The 21,636-nt window shown below is 40.8% G+C and overlaps 1 pseudogene and 1 gene segment (V, D, J or C); one reads left to right on the forward strand and one right to left on the reverse strand.

Annotated features, from left to right (window-relative positions):
* Window positions 1–8,999: 8,999 nt before the first annotated feature.
* Window positions 9,000–9,457, reverse strand: LOC129012941 (ubiquitin-conjugating enzyme E2 N-like; annotated as a pseudogene).
* A 9,125-nt stretch (window positions 9,458–18,582) lies between these two features.
* Window positions 18,583–19,322, forward strand: LOC129013218 (T cell receptor alpha variable 1-1-like). The segment is given in 2 exon segments: window positions 18,583–18,676; window positions 19,015–19,322. Coding segments are annotated over 2 exon segments (384 nt in total).
* Window positions 19,323–21,636: the final 2,314 nt, after the last annotated feature.

Genomic DNA, 21,636 nt, shown 5'->3' on the forward strand with positions numbered 1-21,636 from the left:
GTCTTTTTGTAGTCTGCTAAGATGAATGGTGAAGTCTGATAAGGAAAATGCAGGAGTGGAGTGATAACAGAATGCTTTTGTCTAATGATCAGAATTTGGGAGGTAAACAGAAGTCTTCTATATTTTAAGTAGAAAGCATTTGCCATCAGTCACCTGGGTTTGCTTGGCAAAACAACCTTCAGAGGCTGTTTAGTCTCTAGGTACCCTGAAATGCCTCTTTAATGGGAGATACGACATACAGGTATTAGAAACCAAGCACAGGGTTGTGTCTGAATAATAGTGTAAGGGCATATGATAGGTCTATGCCCCCAAAGGGGACCACAGAGAAATAGATTTTGGTGATATGAAGCAGTGTGGAACTATTACCCCACAATTATCATTCCTATTGTTGGTTTATGACTTAATATCCTTGAAATGTCTCCTTCTGAGATCTACAAGAAACTTTATGATCTGGTTCTTGCATATTTCAATAATCTTCTTTGTTTTAGTTCTCTCAGATCACCACGCCCTCCTTCCTCTGGACTTAGGAGTATGCTGATTCATCTAATATGTCTTCATTCCTCAGGATTCATTTCATCTGTCACCTCCTTGGAAAGAATTATCCTCCACTAGAAGACAATTTTCTGGGAAATAAGAACTTATATTAAAGGGTGATTACAGTACAATATTCTAAGAGCTATTTGCTTAGGTACTTACCGGTTTCTTCTACTAGATTTTAAGATCCTTCAGAGCAAAGAGCAGTCTATTTTGTTCTTTGATGTATTTGCAGCAACTACTCTGGTGCTTGGCAATAATAAGGTAATAAATATTTGTTGGTTGACTGGCTAAGTGGATAGTGTCAAGTCCTACTAATCCTGTATCATGTTTCCCTCCATGATCACATCTCTCATGCTTTTTCCATATAGTCAAGACTGTAGGACAGGGCCTGCACTTCAAGCAATGTGAGCCTATGCTCAGTGTAAACAAAGTCTAATTTGTACCTTCTGTTTGCTCTGGAATGTTATTTACATTTATTAATTGACCTAAGTAGTTTAGTAGTTTTGTTCATTTGGATGATAACAGCATTGATTATTATTATTATTATTTATTTTTTGAGATGAAGTTTCACTCTTGTTGCCCTGGCTGCAGCACAATGGCACAATCTCAGCTCACCGTAACCTCCACCTCTCACGTTCAAGCAATTCTCCTGCCTCAGCCTCCCGAGTAGCTGGGATTACAGGCATGTGCCACGACGCCCGGCTAATTTCTGTATTTTTAGTAGAGGTGGGGTTTCTCCACGTTGGTCAGGCTGGTCTTGAACTCCCCACCTCAGGTGATCCACCCACCTCAGCCTCCCAAAGCACTGGGATTACAGGCATGAGCCACCTAGCCCGGCCACAGCATTGATTATTATAGGATTTGGCTTTTAGTACATTGTTATTTCAATAGATTTTGTTTGCCTTCCAACAAATAGGATTTCAAAAAAGCCTTCAAAGATATTAAACATCTAAGCCAGATGTTATTTAAAAACTCCCTTTGGCTGGGCGCAGTGGCTCACACCTGTAATCCCAGCACCGTTGGAGGCCAAGGCAGGCGGATCACTTGAGGCCAGGAGTTCAAGACCAGCCCTGGCCAACAAGGCAAAACCTTGTCTCTATTAAAAATACAAAAATTAGCCCGGTGTGGTGGTGCATGTCTGTAATCCCAGCTACTCAGGAGGCTGAAGCACGAGAATCGAGAATCACCTGAGCCTGAAAGGTGGAGGTTGCAGTGAGCCAAGATCAGGCCACTGCACTCCAGCCTGGGCCACAGAGAGAGACTAGGTCTTGAAACAAAACAAAACAAAACAAAAAAACTCTCTTTGATAAATGGTTTGTTCAAAAAAGAGTGTTTTAGGTACTTTTACCCATTGCTCAACTAAAATATCTTACAGTTCTTTTTTGTTGTTTGTTGTTTTTTTAAAATAAATTTTATTATACATATTCAAAATATACAACATGGTGTTATGAAATATATAGATAGTAAAATGGTTACTACAGTGAAGTAAGTTAACATATTCATCATCTCACATAGTTACCCATTTTATTGTGTGGCAAGAGCAGCTAAAATTTAGTCATTTAGCAAAAAATCCTAAATATACAATATTCTTAACTATAGTCCTCACGTTGTACATTAGAGCTTTAGACTTGTTCATTCTGTATACTTGCTACTTTGTGTCCTTTAAGAAACAAAAATCAAACTAGTAAGAAATTAATTATACAAAGATCTGAGCATTAACAGTTATAACCACAGGGATGCCATTAGAAAAATTCCCGTTTATAAATGTCAGACTCAAACAAATTTTATCTTCATTATTATTTAAAAGGAATTAAGTGCATATAATACTTATTAATAATACTGCATTTTTACTAATTATTATTAATAATGCACTTATACTAATTATACGGTCCTTAGAAATGTTAAGTACAGACTTTGCCCACAGATCTCTTTATTAGAGTATATTAGATTTTTATTACCTTATTTTCAGAAGGAAGGATAATTTCTTTTAGGATGGGTGGATGGTACTTTCTTTGTCTAGAATGGAAAGAAATGGCAAAGTTTGAGCACTTGTATATGAACCAATTATGAGCCAAATTTATATTCTAGCAGTGAGAGGAGATACATACTAGAGGAGATAATACACTATAAATGTGAGTCTACTTTAGACAAATAATGTTTTTTTTTTTTTTTAGTTGGAGTCTCCCTCTGTCCTCCAGGCTGGAGTGCAGTGGCACCATCTCAGCTCACTGCAACCTCCGCCTCCTGGGTTCAAGTGATTCTCCTGCCTCAGCCTTCCCAGTAACTGGGACTACAGTCAGGTGCCACCACACCTGGCTAATTTTTGTATTTTTAGTAGAGATGGGGTTTCACCATATTGGCCAGGCTTGTTTTGAATTGCTGTCTTCAAGTGATCCACCCGCTTCAGCCTCCCAAAGTGCTGGGATTACAGGTGTGAGCCACCGTGCCCAGCCAAATAATGTATTTTGAAAACTTTTTATAAAAATCAAAATTTCACACATTAAATCATATTAGAATTATACTAAAATGTCAACCATTTGGATGTTCGTACATAACGAACATAATAAATCCTTATGCATAATGAAAAATGTTATCTTTCTTCGGCCAGGCATGGTGGCTTATGCCTGTAATCCCAGCACTTTGGGAGGCCGAGGTGGGCAGATCACGAGGTCAGGAGATCGATACCACCCTGGCTAACATGGTGAAAACCCATCTCTACTAAAAAAAAAAAAAATTAGCTGGGCATGGTGGTGTGTGTCTGTAGTCCCAGCTACTTGGGAGGCTGAGGCAGGAGAATCTCTTTAACTTGGGAGGTGGAGGTTGCAGTGAGCCGAGATCGTGCCATGTACTGCAGCTTGGGCAACAGAGAGAGACTCTGTCTCAGAAAAAAAAAAAAAAGGAAAATGTTACCTTTCTTCACCAATCTGAGTTTTTCCCTGGCTGTGGTGCATAAATATGGGTACACTTTCCCAAATCCTCTGCTGAGAGAAGGTTCCTTCCACCCTCACCCTGCTTTCCTATCTGGCCCTGGACATCCAGGTTGGCAGGACAGGGACTCTGGTGGTGCTCACAGTGGGTGAGTATAAGGGCAAGCCTCCTTTCCCAGGCAGAGGCAGAAGATGGTGATTTTGATGTGGTGTAATGGGGTTGCAGAGGAAGGCAGACTATGGGAATGTGGGTAGAGGAGAATTTCAGAAGGAGGAATCTCTGTAGGGCAGGGAGCATGTTTGCAGAAGGACCAAGTCATTCTAAGAGAGAGAGTGTGGTTTTAGAAGAGAGAAGCTCTTTTTTTTTTTTTTTTTTTTTTTGTTCTAGAGAAAAATGGGCCAGCCTAGAAAAATACAAAAGAAGAAAACTGATCAAATGTTTTCCCTCGTAACGTAAATGTGATATTTTATTATGAGCCTACTAATCTTTTGAAGCTGTGGAGTCTTAGGCTTCTTACATTGAGGAGTGAAGGAAACTTAGATGTATCAATTAAAAAAAAATTTAAGTGTCTACATCTTGGCTAATTTGTTACATATTCTAAACTTTCCTATTTAAATAGTATTTAGTATTGTTAAGGTCATCTTATTAAATGGTTGTAATTTAATATCAAAATATATGATTAAAGAAAATAAGAATATACCACTGATAGATTCAGCATTTAAAACAGCAAATAATTAGGTGCAGGGGCTTTTGTCCAGAAATTCAAAGGAGGGGGTCCTAGGGATGGAATGAATGAGGTGAGCATTGAGAGAGAATGGTAAGGAAGGGATGAGATAGGGTTAGGTAGGAAACCATAGGATGGGCTAAGTATTGTGCTCTTCTTTACTAGGAGGCCAATTCATGTTGAATGCTTTGCAGGCAGTAGCATTTTTCACTTTGTAAAAAATCAGATTATCCCAGAGAAAAGCTGGTTTCTTTCTGGCATGTCTGCACTGAGCTGGGGTTCCTACAGGGCACTTTTGAGTTGGTGCGATCCCCATTTAGAGCAGATGTGAATCCCTGAGGCTGAGAGATGAGGGCTGACCCAGCATTGAGTTGTTCACTCTTGTTTGCCTTTAGGGCCAGACTTGACCATAGCCCTTTTAGGCCATTAGGCAGCCTGAGCAAAGAGTTGAAGCAAGGAGAATGAATAGAGTTTGGGTACAGTGGGGAGGCAGAGCTCATATTTTCTTGCTCTGATTATTCTGCCAGTGTTCTTGTATTCTTAGTTAAAAGAAAAAGAGCTTACTTAAGAAAAGTTACTTGAAACAAAGGCCTTCCAGTTTTCAAGTAGGTTGAACTAAATGTGTTCTGGAAAACCCAGGGTTAAATAATCCATCTCTTACTGTGTTTACACAGTAACAGTTAATCTGATACATCATCTATATTGCTTTATCATCTTTCCCAAAAGAGAGAAAATAAATGATAGCTCTTTAAAATTATTTTCCTCAATTCAAAGAAGAATGTTCTTTAATTGGGAGAAATAATAATTTAATTCAAAATTTATCTGCCTAACAAATTAACTCTGGGTGTAGAGGGTGAGTTGAGAAAGAAGATGAGGGGGAAAGAGACAGATTAAATACTGTTTTAGACAAAATTGTGAAAATGTTTAAAGTCTGGGAATTAAGTATTTGTTCCATTGTGAAATGCCCCAGCTTTAGGAATGCTTTTATTCTTGGACTCACATGGACACAGCAGCAAAATCTTGGAGAAAGTTGGTGTATTCTCAGGTGGAATGCGGAGCAGGTAAGGAAAGCATCCTTCAGAACATCCCTTTGGCTTGTGGTGATGGATTACTGAATCTCTGCTTTGGAATGGAATTAAAATTTTCCAAGGTATCAGCTCATTGACTGATTTAAGAATCGATGAGACTTGGTTATTTATGGAGTGTGACTCTTCTACTTATGATCTTGAATTAATTACCCTTATTAGCTGGATCTCCTTTGATCCAGTTTTTAAAAACACTGTCAAGAGATTTGAAGAAAACTATTCACCTCCTTGGAATTCTACCTTGAAACATTTCCCAAATGAGAACTACATTCCCAAGATCCTCGTTATTTTTTGTTTTGACAGCAAGCAGGAATCATTTCTGCATATCTAGAAAGTGAGCTGTGAAGAACAACATGAGCTGTTTGAATGACCTCAAATTTCTGTGATTCCTTTATTTAAGTTGTTGTGAGGGTCACACATTTACCCACATTATACTCAGAAGTGAACTGATAATGTACTGAATTTTTAAGAGTGTCTCCGTTTAAAAAAATGAAAAAAGAAAAAAAAGAAAATGTGTCGAATTTTTAATAATTAAGCTAATCTTTCTTACATATTCCCATTTCTCTGGACCTGAGAGAAAAAAAAATCCCCTAAATTTAGGTCAATTGACTAAATTTAGTTACTTCCAGTTTATTAAAAAAAAAAAAAAAAATTGAGTTGGGTGGCAATGGCTCATCCTGTAATCCCAGCTATTCAGGAGGCTGAGTTGGGAGAATCACTTGAGCCCAGGAATTTGAGACCAGCCTGAGCAACATGACAAGACCCTGTCTAACAAACAAACAAACAAACAAACAAATGCCAAACAAATTTGCCAGAGAATCTAAAAAGTCTTGGATGACTCCATTGTTTTTATAACAGTGGGGAAAAAGATGGCTTCAGATCGTTGGAGCATTCCTTAGATACTTCTTCTTCTTGTTTTGGAAATTCTTTTAATTAAAAAAAAAAAGGTCAGGTGTGGTGGCTCATGCCTGTAATCCCAGCACTTTGGGAGGCCGAGGGGGGCGGATCACCTGAGGTCAGCAGTTTGAGACCAGCCTGGCCAACATGGAGAAACCCCATCTCTACTAAAAATACAAAAATTAGACGGGCATGGTGGTGAGTGCCTGTAATCCCAGCTACTCGGGAGGCTGAGGTAGGAGAATCGCTTAAACCTGGGAGGCGGAGGTTTCAGTGAGTCGAGATCATGCCATTGCACTCCAGCCTGTGCGACAGAGCAAGACTCTGTCTCAAAAAAAAAAAAAAAAAAAAAAAACGGAGACAGGGTCTAGCTCTGTTGCCCAGGCTGGTCTCAAACTCGTGGCCTCAAGCAGTCCTCCTACCTCAGCCTCCGCAAATGTTGGGATTACAGACGTGGGCCACCGTGCTCAGCCTGACTTTTGTTCTTCGCTGGGGTGTGGCAGGTAGGTCTGGTCGACTTCTTGAATCATATAGGTAAGGACAGTGATGCCTAGACATTTGGGGTGCTTGCTCTTATCCATAGCTAGAATCAATCGTGTGCTGGAGTTGGTTTGTACTGGCTTGCAATAGCTAATTGTTAAAATTTCAGAAATTTTGTGAGCTCTTTGCTAAACCTGCAATTAAAATATAAATTTGTAGGCCTAGCACAGTGGCTCATGCCTGCAATCTCAGCTCTTTGGGAGTCTGAGGTAGAAGGATAGCTTGAGCCCAGAAATTCGAGACCAGCCTGGCCAAAATAGCAAGACCTTTTCTCTACAAAAATTAAAAAGTTTAACCAGTTGTGGTGGCGCATGCCTGTAGTCCCAGCTACATGGGAGATTGGGGCAGGAGGATCCTTTGAGCCCAGGAAGTTGAGGCTGCAGTGAGCCATGTTCATGCCACTGCACTCAGCCTGAGTGACAAAGCAAGAACCTGTTTCAAAAAAAAAAATATATATATATTATATAAATTTGTACTTAATAGACATTTTCAATTAAATAAATTATATCAAAACAATACAATACTAAAAACTCATCATTTCCTAATTATTTCACTGTGTTTTACTAATATCTATGAGATCGTTCACATCTATCATATCTTTATGGTAGAAATACCATAAAATAGTGTGCTACTACATATCTCTTACTAAACTCATAAGTAGTGGTGTCATGTTGGAACTTGAAATGGACTATAGTGGGATTATTTACACCATAAAAATGGGCAAATACTACCTACCAGGGTTTTTTTTTTTTTTCTGATAGAGAGTTTTTAAACATTTAACAGCATACTCATTGCTGGAATCTCTAGCTCCTGTTCTTCCTGGAAGTCATTGCATGCTGTAGCAACTTTGCTTTGATTCTAGCCTTGTGCTGTTGCACTATTGTTCTGCATGCTTCTCTATCTTCCCTGGCAAAACATACAGGCACCTTTGATTTCCTTATTTCCAGGCACTGGAAAACTGGATTCGTATAGTCATGTCCCCTTATACAATGAGCCAGAATTGTTCTACAGATCTGCAGCCTGTCTGTGTCATGCCTGCAGAAACATGCTACTATCTTTGGTGACCTTAGGTTTTCTTATACTCCATAAGCTCCCATTTATCTTAAGGGTTGGTTTCAAGTCAAGGAAAAAAAAAAGAACCCTGGCATCTAACCTCCTTGGTTTACCTCTGTTTCCCTTCATGATCCTCCCAAATTTGCAGGGGCGAGGTTTTCCTGCTTTCACTTAATTCTATGTAGAGCCTTCAACATATAAATTCTTTGACCAAGTCTACCAAGCCTGGCTTGATGTATTACAGAGGGAGATAAATTAATTTAGAAAACTTGTTTCTTTCATGACAAGTCCTGCCTTTCAAGCTGATTGGCTTGCTGCAGACATGAAAACCTATTTTGGCTATGGGAAGCTGAATAATGATTCTTTTTATCTTGCTTATTTCTACTGCAACATTGCTATCTTAATCTTTGCCACACTTCCTCCCTTTTCCCCCTTCCCAGCATATTGATGCTTTAAGTGGCTAGGAATAAGGTGCTATTCATAGACTTGCGAATAGAAGAGCACATCAAGATATATAAAAGTATTGCTTCTTTGCAGAGGTATTAAAGGACAGAGGGATGTAAGACTGATTCTTCCTATAGCTGGGAGGAATATAAGGAGCTGGTATGTCTCACTTCACCTTGTGATATAAAATAAAGTGGCAGCTTTGAATATTTGAGTTAAATTTCAGGAGTCTCCATGTAGCTATTGTGAAAATATTCTTATTGCCACCACTACCTTTTTCTTTTTTTTTTTTTTTTTGAGGTGGAGTCTCGCCCTGTCACCCAGGCTTGAGTGCAGTGGTGCGATCTCGGCTCACTGCACCTCTGCCTCCCGGGTTCAAGCGATTCTCTTGCCTCAGCCTCCCGAGTAGCTGGGACTACAGGCATGCACCACCACACCCAGCTAATTTTTGTATTTTTAGTAGAGACAGGGTTTCACCATGTTGGCCAGGCACCGTGTTGAACTCCTGACCTCAGGTGATCCACCCGCCTCGACCTCCCAAAGTGCTGGGATTACAGGCGTGAGCCACCGCGCCCGGCCTGCCACCACTACCTTTTTTATGTGATAAATTCAAGGACCCTGGGGCTTATCCATTACCTTTTTTTTTTGCTTTTAATCACCTAAGGCTGAAGATGTCTGGGCTTTTTAAAAATTCTGTAATGTTTCTAAGACTGTCTCCATTAAATGCAAACAAAAATAAGGAAGTCTTGGCAGAACAGGAGAAGCGATGCACACTTGGTGATCAGATCAATTTAAATATTATTCATGGCATATAGCCTAGTTGCTGCTCTAGCTGTTTCTATGGCTCGGGCTTCGTTGGTCTTCCACTGCTCCACTACATCATTTGCTAATGGATCATCTGGATTGGGAGCACTTAACAAGGCCTGGATCGATAGCAGAACTGTCGGATCTGCAGTGCTGGGGACCACTTATCTTTCAAAATATCTAAACATATTCTTCCCAACTTGTCTACATTAGGATGATAAATTTTGGTCATGAAACGTACTTTAGGGGCTGCCATTGCATATTCTTCTGGAAGGAATTGTTCAAGTTTAACAGTCCCTCCCTCAAAGAGGGAATCCTAAGGGCCAGCAATGACCACATGAAAGTAACGGGTGTTGCTCTCACGTGTTTCTGCTTGGATGCCAGGAACTCGTTCTGCCAGCAAACGCTGGGTGTCCTTGATGATTCTGCCGGGCAGCCCAGCCATCTTGTCAGAACCCGAGTTCGACCTCTGGTCTCGTCTCCGGCTCCGCTCCCCTCAGGCAGGAGTGGAAGTCCTGGGCTGGCTTATTCATTTCTAGAGGTCAGTGTAATTGTAACATTCTCTAGAAGGGAAAATCCAGCAACTTCTTTTTAGTAGAGAAGTCTGGTGATCTTTGGCCGCATGATGTCACTGGTGGTCCAGAAGGTTTTTTGCCATCTCTGCCTCAGTGCCACGGGCAAGTTCCCTCCATCAACCCAGTCATGATCTCTTATTGTTCAAATGTAGGCAGGATGTCTTTCTCCCCTCACTGCCATGGCCATGCTGTTTTCCCACAGCCACCACAGCCTGGGCTGCCATTGCCACAGCTCCTCAGTGACCTGGCTCTTTGGTTTAGCTCAGGTAAGTGTAACCCTCTTCCAACAGAGCTGAGTTTGGAGGCCTGCCTTCTCACCACCCCCACATTGTTCCTGGAAGCATACTTTTCCCCCTCTCTGAATCCAGGCTGTTCCTTTCTCCCTCATCTAATATTTATTCTCATTTCCCATTCTAGCATCACCACTATCTCTTTTGGGAGAGCAAAACCTCACATAAAAAATTGTATATTACTCATAATATATCTTATACATTTTATCCACATCTTTTCTATTTCCATGATTCCTTCTATGCCAAAATCCTTCAAATATTACTTAATATTCACTGTCTTGACTTTATCTCTTAAATTTAGTGCAGTAGGATTTTCCTCGTCTTCCACTTTCATAAAACTTTTGTTTTCAAGATCATCGGTGACTATACATATACACACAGGTATTTATTTGGGGAAAAAATGGTTTAGTCCTACCTCATCTTCAATAAGTTTATATTATAGTGGGAAGAATATATTAACTACAGGTTAGAGTGGGACCACAAAGAAGAGTGAAGTTATGTTTGCTGATGGTTTTAGTGGAATTAGAGGCAGAGACTAGAAAAATTTCACCAAGTGGGTAGCCCTGTGCTCCTCTTGAAAGATAAGTAGACATGGAGGGACACTTTAGCAGAGGAAAAAGGGAGTAAAAGGCGGGGTGCTTGAAGCCGCCCTGTGTGAATGGGGAAAGGCCATTCACACCAGGCTGTAATTCAGAGTATCTGCAGTATAGGTTAAGTGGATTTAAGTGATACATAGTTGGAATTTTATATGATGGAATAATAATCTGTCCTTACTTTGTAGGGGCTGGGGAGCCACTGAAGACCTTAAGTAGGAGAATGTCACAGCCAAGTTGAAATTGTACATTGATCACTCATGTATCTGTTTAAAAGGTAGTTTGGAATAGAGATAGACTATGGTGAACAACACTGATACTCTGCTAGTATAAGATCCCTGGCCGGGTGCAGTGGCTCACGCCTGTAATCCCAGCACTTTGGGAGGCCGAGGTGGGTGGATCGCTTGAGGTCAGGAGTTGGAGACCAGCCTGGCCAACATTGGTGAAACCCTGTCTCTACTAAAAAAATACAAAAATTAGCCGGGCATGGAGGTGGGCACCTGTAGTCCCAGCTACTCGGGAAGCTGAGGCAGGAGAATCACTTGAACGTGGGAGCAGAGGTTGCAGTGAGCCGAGATTGGGCCACTGCACTCCAGCCTGGATGACAGAGTGAGACTCTTTGTCTCAAAAAAAAAAAAAAAAAATTTAGAATCAAAACAAAGCTTAAAAACCATATAGTCCTTTTTAGTTGTCTCATTCTACAATTGATATGTAAATCTAGAGTAGGTAGCAAAATTCCTTATAAGGCTCTGTTCCTATATCCAAAACCAGGTTTTTTCCCAAAAGTTGTTCAAAATAAGAGTAACCATTGTTAAACAAATAAAGCCCTACTACTATTAATTTAGGCTAATGCAGAATCAAGTGGTCTAGATGAGAAGCAGCGTGATTACAAATCTACCCCTGCAATTTTGAGCATTTGTCCCGGTGGCTCCCAATTTGAAGCTCATATATTTGAATCACTGTGTGTTTTGTCTGTCCACAGACATCCAAGATGTTTCTCTCTCCACTGGCACTGACTAGAGCCTCCCAGTGAGACTCAGGTACATGTGACTTGACAAACAGGTTCCTCCAACCCCTCAAGAAGAATTAGCAAGTGCTAATCACTGGAAGCACACCCAAGGAAGGGGGCTCATATAAATAGTGGTAAGAGATAAGAATAAGAAGGATTTCTTTTTTCTTTTTTTTTGAGATGTAGTTTCACTCTGTCGTCCAGGCTGGAGTGCAGTGGCCCAATCTCCCAGGTTCAAGGGATTCTCCTGCCTCAGCCTTCCGAGTAGCTGGGGTTACAGGCATGTGCCACCACACCCAGCTAATTTTTGTAGTTTTACTTGAGACGGGGTTTCACCATGTTGAACAGGCTGGTCTTGAACTCCTGACCTCAGGTGATCTGCCTGCCTTGGCCTCCCAAACTGCTGGGATTAGAGGCGTGAGCCACTGTCCCTGGCCTTGATTATAATTTTTTATATTTATTATTTCAATTGGTTTTGGGGGGACAGGTGATGTTTGTTTACATGATTTTGGTAATTTCTGAGATTTTGGTGCACCCATCACCCAAGCAGTGTACACTGTAACTAATTTGTAGTCTTTTATCCCTCATCACCCTCCCAGCCTATTCCCCTGAGCCCCCGAAGTCCATTGTATCATTCTTATGCCTTTGGATCCTCATAGTTTAGCTCCCACATATGAGTGAGAACATACGATGTTTGGTTTTCCATTCCTGAGTTACCTCACTTAGAACAGTGGTCTCCAACTCCATCCAGGTTGCTGTGAATGCCATTATTTCATTTGTTTTTATGGCTGAGTGGTATTCCATGGTGTGTGTGTGTGTGTGTGTGTGTGTGTATATATATCAATATATATATCAATATCACAATTTCTTTATCTACTCCTTGATTGGTGGGCATTTGGGTTGGTTTCCTATTTTGCAATTGCAAATTGTGCTGCTATAAACATGTGTGTGCAAGTATTTTTTTCATATAGTGACTTATTTTCCTCTGGGTAGATACCCAGTAGTGGGATTGCTGGATCAAATGGTAGTTCTACTTTTAGTTCTTTAAGGAATCTCCACACTGTTTTCCGTAGTGGTTGTACTAGTTTGCATTCCCAATAGCTGTGTAAAAATGTTCCCTTTTCATCACATCCATCCCAACCTCTATTATTTTTTGTTTTTTTATTATGGCCATTCTTGCAGGAGTAAGGTGGTATCGCATTGTGGTTTTGATTTGCATTTCCCTGATCATTAGTGATGTTGAGCATTTTTTCATGTGTTTGTTGGCCATTTGTATATCTTCTTTTGAGAATTGTCTATTCATGTCCTTAGCCCACTTGTTTTTTTCTTTTTTTTTTGAGACGGTGTCTTGCTCTGTCTCTCAGGCTGGCGTGCAGTGGTGCAATGTCGTCTCACTGCAACCTCTGCCTCTGGGTTCAAGCAATTCTCCTGCCTCAGCCTCCTGAATAGCTGGGATTACAGGTGACTGCCACTGCACCCAGCTAATTTTTGTATTTTTTTTTTTTGAGACAGAATTTCACTCTTGTTGCGCAGGCTAGAGTGCAATGGCATGATCTTGGCTCACCGCAACCTCCACCTCCTGGGTTCAAGTGATTCTCCTGCCCCAGCCTCCCGAGTAGCTGGGATTACAGGCATGTGCCACCACACTTTGCTAATTTTTTGTATTTTTAGTAGAGATGGGATTTCTCCATGTTGGTCAGGCTGGTCTCGAACTCCCGACCTCAGGTGATCTGCCTGCCTTGGCTCCCCAAAGTGCTGGGATTACAGGCATGAGTCACCGCGCCCAACCTAATTTTTGTATTTTTTAGTAGAGACTGCGTTTTGCCATGTTGGCCAGGCTGGTCTTGAACTCCTGACCTCAGGTGATCCACCCGCCTTGGCCTCCTAAAGTGAGCCACTGCGTCCGGCCTTAGCCCACTTTCTGATGGGATTGTTTGTTTCTTTTTCTTGCTGATTTGTTTGAGTTCCTTGTAGATCCTGGATATTAGTATTTTGTCAGACGTATTGATTGTGAATATTTTCTCCCACTCTGTAGGTTGTCCATTTACTCTTCTGGTTATTTCTTTTGCTGTGCAGAAGCTTTTTGGTTTAATTAAGTTCCATCTATTTATCTTTGTTTTTGATGCATTTGCTTTTGGGTTCTTGGTCATAAATTCTTTGCCTAAGCCAATGTCTAGAAGAGTTTTTCTGATGTTATCTTTTAGAATCTTTATGGCTTCAGGTATTAGACTTAAGTCTTTGATCCATCTTGAGTTGATTTTTGTATAACGTGAGAGATGAGGATCCAGTTTCATTCTTCTACATGTGGCCAGCCAATTATCCCAGAACCATTTGTTGAATATGGTGTCCTTTCCCCGCTTTATGATTTTGGTTGCTTTGTGGAAGATCAGTTGGCTGTAAATATTTGGGTTTATTTCTGGGTTCTCTCTTCTGTTCCATTGGTCTACGTGCTTATTTTTATACCAGTACCATGCTGTTTTGTTTTGGTAACTGTGGCCTTACAGTACAGTTTGAAGTTGGGTAATGCGATGCCTCCAGATTTGTTGTTTTTGCTTAGTATTGCTTTGGCTATATGGAATTGTTTTTGGTTCCATATGAATTTTAGGATTGTTTTTCCTATGATATTTTGATGGAAATTGCATTGAATGTGTAGACTGCTTTTGGCAGTATGATCATTTTCAGAATATTGATTCTACCCATTCTGCCCATCCGTGCCTAGGCAGGTAGAGAAAGACCATCAGGCAGGGGCAGGGCTAGGCGTGTCTGAGCTCAGACTCTCCTTGGGTGGGGCTTGCTGCCACTGCTGTGGGGGATGGAGGTGTGGTTCTCAGGCCAACGGAGTTATGTTTCCAGGGGGATCATGGCTCCCTCTGCTGTGTCATGAGGGTCTCCAGGGAAGTGGGGGAAGTCGGCAGTTACAGGTCTCACCCAGCTCCCATGCAGCCCAAAAGGCTGGTCTCACTCCTGTCATGACCCTCCTTTCCCACTCCCAACAACACTGAGTTTATTTCCAGGCAGTGGGTGAGCAGAGCTGAGAACTTGCCCGGGGCTACCAGCCTCCTGGCTGAGAAAGCAAGCAGGGCTTTCAGGTTTTGCACCCCTGCCTGCCATGGCTTCTGTGCTGTGTCTGCGCTCCGATTCACCCCCTCCCCTAGGTTCTGTCCAGGAAACTTTGTGTTTGGTGGAAATTGTTACAAGGTTCAGCTGGAAGTTTTCTTCTCGCCATGGTCTTTTCCTAGTTCTTCTGGCAGCCCTTCCCAAAGCTCCTGTGAGACAAAGTTAGAAATGGCTTCTCTGGGGACTGAGGGTACCCAAAGGGCTCTTCCCACCTCTTCTTCTACCCCTGTATTTTGCTCAGCTCTCTAAATTGGTCTCAGCTGTATGTGAGGTCAAATTCTTCTCCTGTGATTTGGGCCTTCAGATTCCCCAGTGAGGGTGTGTGTTTGGGGGCAGATGATTCTTCTTTCACACTTTCACACTTTGGGCACTCACAGTTTTTCAGCTGTCTTCAGGGGCCTGCAGCAGCAATCCACTTCCTCCAAAAGGTCTGTGGATTATCTCGGCTTTCCTCGTATGTTTTTGTGGTAGTCCTGGGAGCAGAAGTTTATGATGTGAGTCTCCATACGCTGCTCTGTGCGTCCAAGTGGGAGCTGCAAGTTAGTCCTGTCTCCTATCTGCCATTTTTCTGAAGTTCTCTGGTCTGGATTCTTCAGTGCCTTCTCACTGCCCTAAGGACTAAGTCCAAACTCTCCAGCCTGGCTTTAAGGCCCACCTTGAGCTCTTTTTTATATTTTTGATAGGGAAAGAACATTTTAATCCTTGGGGTTGTGTGTATAAAATGGCAATGATATGTGGTGTCACAAGATGGCAGCATTATATTTATTATATCCAGGTGCTATGAGCCTACTATGTGCAGTAAATAGAAAATAATGCTTTCAGTGGGTTCATAAGAATATAAATTGCCTTTGAAATTTTTTTGCTTACAGCAAGCTTATTTCTATCTTTATCCTAGTTGCATGCAGTTTATTTCAATTTTTTCATCCCTGGCACTAAAAATTTAAGTTTCTCATTTTCTACTAATTTTTATGAAACATGGGCGAAATGCACAAATAATGCTGTTTAAGGTGAGGAGGCAGGCAATACCCCCTCTCCTCCATATTCTCAATCCACCTACTGTTACGCAAAAGTCTGCTGTTGTACAAGAGACTGAATTCAGCACATACAAGTTACAGTATATACTTACGAAAATCAAGGAGAAACTTAAGTCAGCATGAACCCAGCAGTAGTTTTAACACTTTTTTTCCCATGGTGCAACAGTAGCGTCAGTTTTTTTTTTTTGAGACAGGGTCTTGCTTTGTCGCCCAGATTGGAGTACAGTGGCATGATTATAGTTCACTGCAGCCTGGAACTCCTGGGCTCAAGTGATCCTTCCTTCTCTGCCTCTTGAATAGCTGAAACTACAGGTGCCTGCCAACATGCCTGGATAATTTTTAAATTTTTATAGAGACAAAGGTTTTTTCTATGTTGCCCAGGCTGATCTCCTTATGTTGCCCAGGGTTCAAGTGATCTTCTTGCCTCAGCCTCCCAAAGTGGTGCAATCATGGCTTACTGCAGCCTTGACCTTTTGGGCTCAGGTGATCCTCCCACCTCAGCCTCCTTTGTAGCTGGGACCACAGGTGCATACCACCATGCCTGGCTAGTTTTTTATTTTTATTTTTTGTAGAGATGGGGTCTCCTTATGTTGGCCAGGCTGGTCTCCAGCTCCTGGGCTCAAGTGCTCCTCCTGTCTCAGCCTCTGAAAGTGCTGGGATTATAGGCGTGAGCCACTGTTCCTAGTCCTGGCCAATTTTAACATTCTTGATTCCATAGCTTTCTTTGTGGGAAGATGATTTTGACTCTGTGGCAAAAAGGAGCAGCAAAGATTTAAAATACCAGTCAGACAGCAGGTTACAAAAGCTGAACTGTGCTCATGGCAGGACTCAGTAAATACCTTTTTAAAAAATATAGTACATTGATTTCAAGCAGAGTGAGATTCTCCAATATCTATGAACATTGGTTCACATAACATACAATTTATTCTTTTAAGGTATATTACTTAGGAATTTTTAGTATATTTGCAAAGTTGTGAATTGATTACTAGCTAATTCCTGAACATTTTTATCACTTCAAAAAGAAATCCCATACGCATTAGTAGCCCCTCCCTGTACTTACCCTGGCTCTCCCAGCCCCCAATTCCTGGCAACGGTTAATTAACTTTTTATCTGTATGGATTTACCTATTCTGAACATTTCACACAAATGGAATCATACAATGCATGACCTTTTGAGTCTGGCTTCTTTCACATAGCAAAATGTTTTCAAGGGCCATCCATGTTGTAGCATGTAGTTAATACTTCATTCCTTGTAATGGCTGAATAATATTCCATTTTATGGATATACCATATTTTATCAGTTTATCAGGTGATGGGACATTTCAGTTGTTTACACTTTTTGGCTAGTAGGAATAATGCTGCTATTAGCATTTATGTACAAGTTTTTGTGTGAACATATGTTTTTATTTCTTTTGGATAGATACCTAGAATTCCTGGGTCGCATGGTAAATCTATGTTTAATGTTTTGAGGACCTACCAAACTGTTTTCCAAGTGGTTGCACCATTTTAAATTTCCACCAGCAATGTATGAAGTTTCTAACTTCTCCACATTCTTGCCAACACTTGTTATTATAGGTCTTTCTTTAATTGTAGCCACCTTTGATATTAAATAGTATTAATGAGAGGCCAATAGGTATGAAAAATAGGTATGAAAAAATTTCTTAGACATAAGAAATTTCTTTCTGAGACATCTTGATAAATAGTTTAACATATTGTTGAAGTTTTCATTTTTTCCTCTCTGTTTTCCTCCTTTTTTCTCAGATCTTTCTTCCTTTATTATTATTTTTTTTTTGAAATGGAGTCTCACTCTGTGGCCCAGGCTGGAGTGCAGTGGCCTGATCTCGGCTCACTGCAACCTCTGCCTCCTGGGTTCAAGTGATTCTCCTGCCTCAGCCTCCTGAGTAGCTGGGATTGCAGGCGTATGCCACCACGCCTGGCTAATTTTTGTATTTTTAGTAGAGATGGGGTCTTACCATGTTGACCAGGCTGATCTCAAACTCCTGACCTCAAGTGATCTGCCTGCCTTGGCCTCCCAAAATGGTGGGATTATAGGTGTGAGCCACTGCTCGCAGCTCTTTTTTCCTGTTATACCTCTCTTCTTTCCTTAAGTTTTTAAAAAAATTACATAATCAAACATGTCTATTTTAACATTAACCAATATAGAGATGTACAAAAAAAAAATTAACTTACTCAACTTTTCCACCGTAACCCCTAACATAACCAATGTTAGTAGTTTATTGAGTATATCCTCACACTTTTAAAACTCTATGCATATGTACATAAGTTTATGATAAAAATGTCATTCAATACTCATCACTCTGCAACTTTTGAATATATTGAAGATTATTTCTATATTAGCTGTTGTAAGCACACTTAAATGGTAGGTAAATTTCCTTCTCTTTCTAGCTTTCAAAATATAGATGACATACAAATAAACAATATTTGGTATATGCACACACACTGCATCTCTAATTGATCCTGGATTTCATTTTGTTGTGTCATGAGAAAGGAAACTGTTAGTATGGTCAGATTGACTGGTTTTGACTTTGCCGTATGTTCCCATTTGTTTTCTCTGTTTTTTGCATGTTCGACGTTCACCACAATCACTTGGATTAAAATGTGTGGATTGTTTTTTGGAGATAGGGACCTCACTATGTTGCTTAGGCAGGTCTCCAGTTCCTGGCCTCAAGGGATTCTTCTACCTCAGCCTCTTGAGTAGCTGGGATTACAGGCATAAGCCACTGTGCCCAGCTTAAAACCTGTGGATTTATCAGTAGAAAATGTTCATGTAAAGATACTCCTGTAAGGGAAACCATAGCTGCTCCAGTGGAAGGAAGCTTAAACTCATCCCTTCAAGAAAGAAGCTCCTCCCCTTGTATTTCTACTGGGTGTTGCATCCAGACCGAGCTTCCTTCCCTCACCCACATGAAGTGTCTACCTTCTGCAGACTCCAGTGGCTCAGGAACCGGGGATGCAGTGCCTGGCTCGTGGTATCCTGCAGCAGATGTGGGGAGCTTTCCTTCTTTATGTTTCCATGAAGATGGGAGGTAAGTCTCAATCTAATAGCGAATGCTGCTAGGAATTTTCAAAACAATTTCCTTTCAGCTAAATTATTGCAAATTTTGACATTTGTAATGAGAGTATTTCCTGAATATGCATTTTCCTAATGTGGTGCTAATTGTCCTCCTGTTACTACTGCTGCTGCTGTTACTGCAACACTTTATTTCAGTCTAAGAAATTTTCCCATCAATGGCAGTTCTTTTGTGACCACATGGAAGCATCATTTAAAAAATTATTTCAATAGTTTTTGGAGGAAACATCATTTTTAATAATGATGGAGCTTCTGGGAGTGCTGCCCTAGTAACAATCATGTATCTTGTCATAGGCACTGCAGGACAAAGCCTTGAGCAGCCCTCTGAAGTGACAGCTGTGGAAGGAGCCATTGTCCAGATAAACTGCACATACCAGACATCTGGATTTTATGGGCTGTCCTGGTACCAGCAACATGATGGCGGAGCACCCACATTTCTTTCTTACAGTACTCTGGATGGTTTGGAGGAGAGAGGTCATTTTTCTTCATTCCTTAGTCGCTCTGATAGTTACGGTTACCTCCTTCTACAGGAGCTCCAGATGAAAGACTCTGCCTCTTACTTCTGCGCTGTGAGAGACACAGTGACTATGAGGCCTCCTTAACTGTGCCAAAATTCAGAAGACAACCAGTGGAGTACAGGTGGGCTTGAGAAGTTCTAGAACTTCCTGAGTGTATATTTGCTTACCCTCTAATTTTAAGCTTGTTTAGAATATGTAGCATAGGGCTCTGAGACTGAACCCCATTATTTTCCGAACCATTGATTGCTAAAGAGAAGGATAAACTATTTTCTCTCTCTCTCTTTCTTCTTTTCCCCTTCCTCCTGCTTATTTACGCCTCCAGTATCCTGTGGTTCCATGTATGGAAGATGGAATTTACTTTTGGAGGAAGCTTTTTATACAAGGGAAGGATCCCTTGGTGAGTGCTCTAGTTTATGCAGTAGTAAGTTACATTCATATTCATGTATCCTTGGGAGGCTCTGACATTTGTGAAGTAAATGCAAATTCCTCAGCTTGAGATAGTACGATTTCACTTAATTATGTCAAATATGTCCTCATTTTTGTATTTACCTGAGTGATAATTTTGATATTATTTAACATTTCTTGGTGGATTTATCCAACATATTGGAGAGTGTGAGGGCTGTGGACTTAGAGGGTGAAGAGAAGATCATGGAGAGCTCTTCTCTGTGAAACAGAAGAGTGAGGTCACGCAATGAGGTGGGGGTGAAGCGTGGAAGGAGTTGGTCAGTAGGGAATTCCTGTAAAAGCACTGGATAATGGACAGAACAGTAATATAAAATATTCAGTTTAAAGATTTTCTTTTACTGAATTGTAATTTTTGTGTGCTATCGTAAATGTTTTTGAAGTTTGTTAAACATTTCAGCCTATATAGTTTGTCCTTAGAGGGCAATGCAGAATTTCTTCCCCATAGGTGAATTCTTTTTTGGCTTAGTACATTTATTTATTTATTTATTTATTTATTTATTTATTTATTTATGATGGAGTCTCGCTCTGTCGCCCAGGCTGGAGTGCAGTGGCCCGATCTCGGCTCACTGCAAGCTCCGCCTCCCGGGTTCATGCCATTCTCCTGCCTCAGCCTCCTGAGTAGCTGGGACTACAGGCATCGGCCACCACGTCTGGCTAATTTTTTCTATTTTTAGTAAAGACGGAGTTTCACCGTGTTAGCCAGGATGGTCTCGGTCTCCTGACCTCGTGATCCACCAGCCTCAGCCTCCCAAAGTGCTGGGATTGCAGGTGTAAGCCACCGCGCTGATCTCCATTAGCTAATTTTTAATGACTCATTTTGGGGTAAACAGAATAAGAGGGACTTGGTGATAGGGAGTAGAAAGGTGAAGTGGATGGTTTTCACTCAACAAATATTTTATTGAATACTTACATGTGCTAGGCACTCTTTCAGTTGCTATGGTGCATCACTAAATAAACCATACCTGCACTGAGGTTGCTTATGTTCTTGTGAAGAGAGAGAATAAGTAGATGTTTTAGCAGACTTTGAAAGCACAGGGAAAATACATTTGACCCTCAGAACTCAGCTTCATTGTCTTTAATAGGAAGAGAGCTGAGATGTATGTAAGCAATGCTGATGGCCCGTGCTTGTTATAATTTTATAATCTAAATTAATCATCAGCTGAATAAGGGATGTATAACATTGGATAGTTATAAGACTGCAAGTCAAGTTATCCAAAGAATCTCAGTCTTTCAAATTATTCAAATGTGGCTGTGTCTATAGTGGGACCCTATATAAAATCAGAAAGATACTGAACATTTGGATGGAGAATCTAACACTGAGGCAAATGACCTTTAACATGTGAGTTATTTGTAAAAATGAAAAAAATTTCAAGTGCTTCATTGAAATCAAGAAGGAGATAAAGTCTAAAAAACTTTCAGCAAGGAGTGAATGGTCAATGGAAATGAACTATACAAAATCAATTATCTTAAATTTGAAGATATGTAAGTTACTGATATTCTCCTTAATCAGTATGCTATCTTTTTATCTTTTTAATTTAGTGACCATGAAGAGTATACGTAAGAATTTTTATAGGTTCATTTTGACCTTGTTTTTATATCTATTTTCTCCTAAAGTCTTAATTTTTTTTTTTTTTTGAGATGGAGTCTCACTCTGTCGCCTAGGCTGGAGTACAGAGGCACTATCTCGGCTCACTGCAAACTCTGCCTCCCAGGTTCAAGTGATTCTCATGCCTCAGCCTCCCAAGTAGCTGGGATTACAGGTATGCCACCATGCCTGGCTAATTTTTGTATTTTTAGTAGAGATGGGGTTTCACTATGTTGGCCAGGCTGGTCTCGAACTCCTGACCTCAAGTGATCCACCCACCTTGGCCTCCCAAAGTGTTGGGATTATAGGCATGAGCCACCATGCCCGGCCAAGCCTTAAGTTTTTAGA

The sequence above is a fragment of the Pongo pygmaeus genome, chromosome 15 (genome assembly GCF_028885625.2).
Source record: "Pongo pygmaeus isolate AG05252 chromosome 15, NHGRI_mPonPyg2-v2.0_pri, whole genome shotgun sequence".
NCBI classification, from domain to species: domain Eukaryota; kingdom Metazoa; phylum Chordata; class Mammalia; order Primates; family Hominidae; genus Pongo; species Pongo pygmaeus.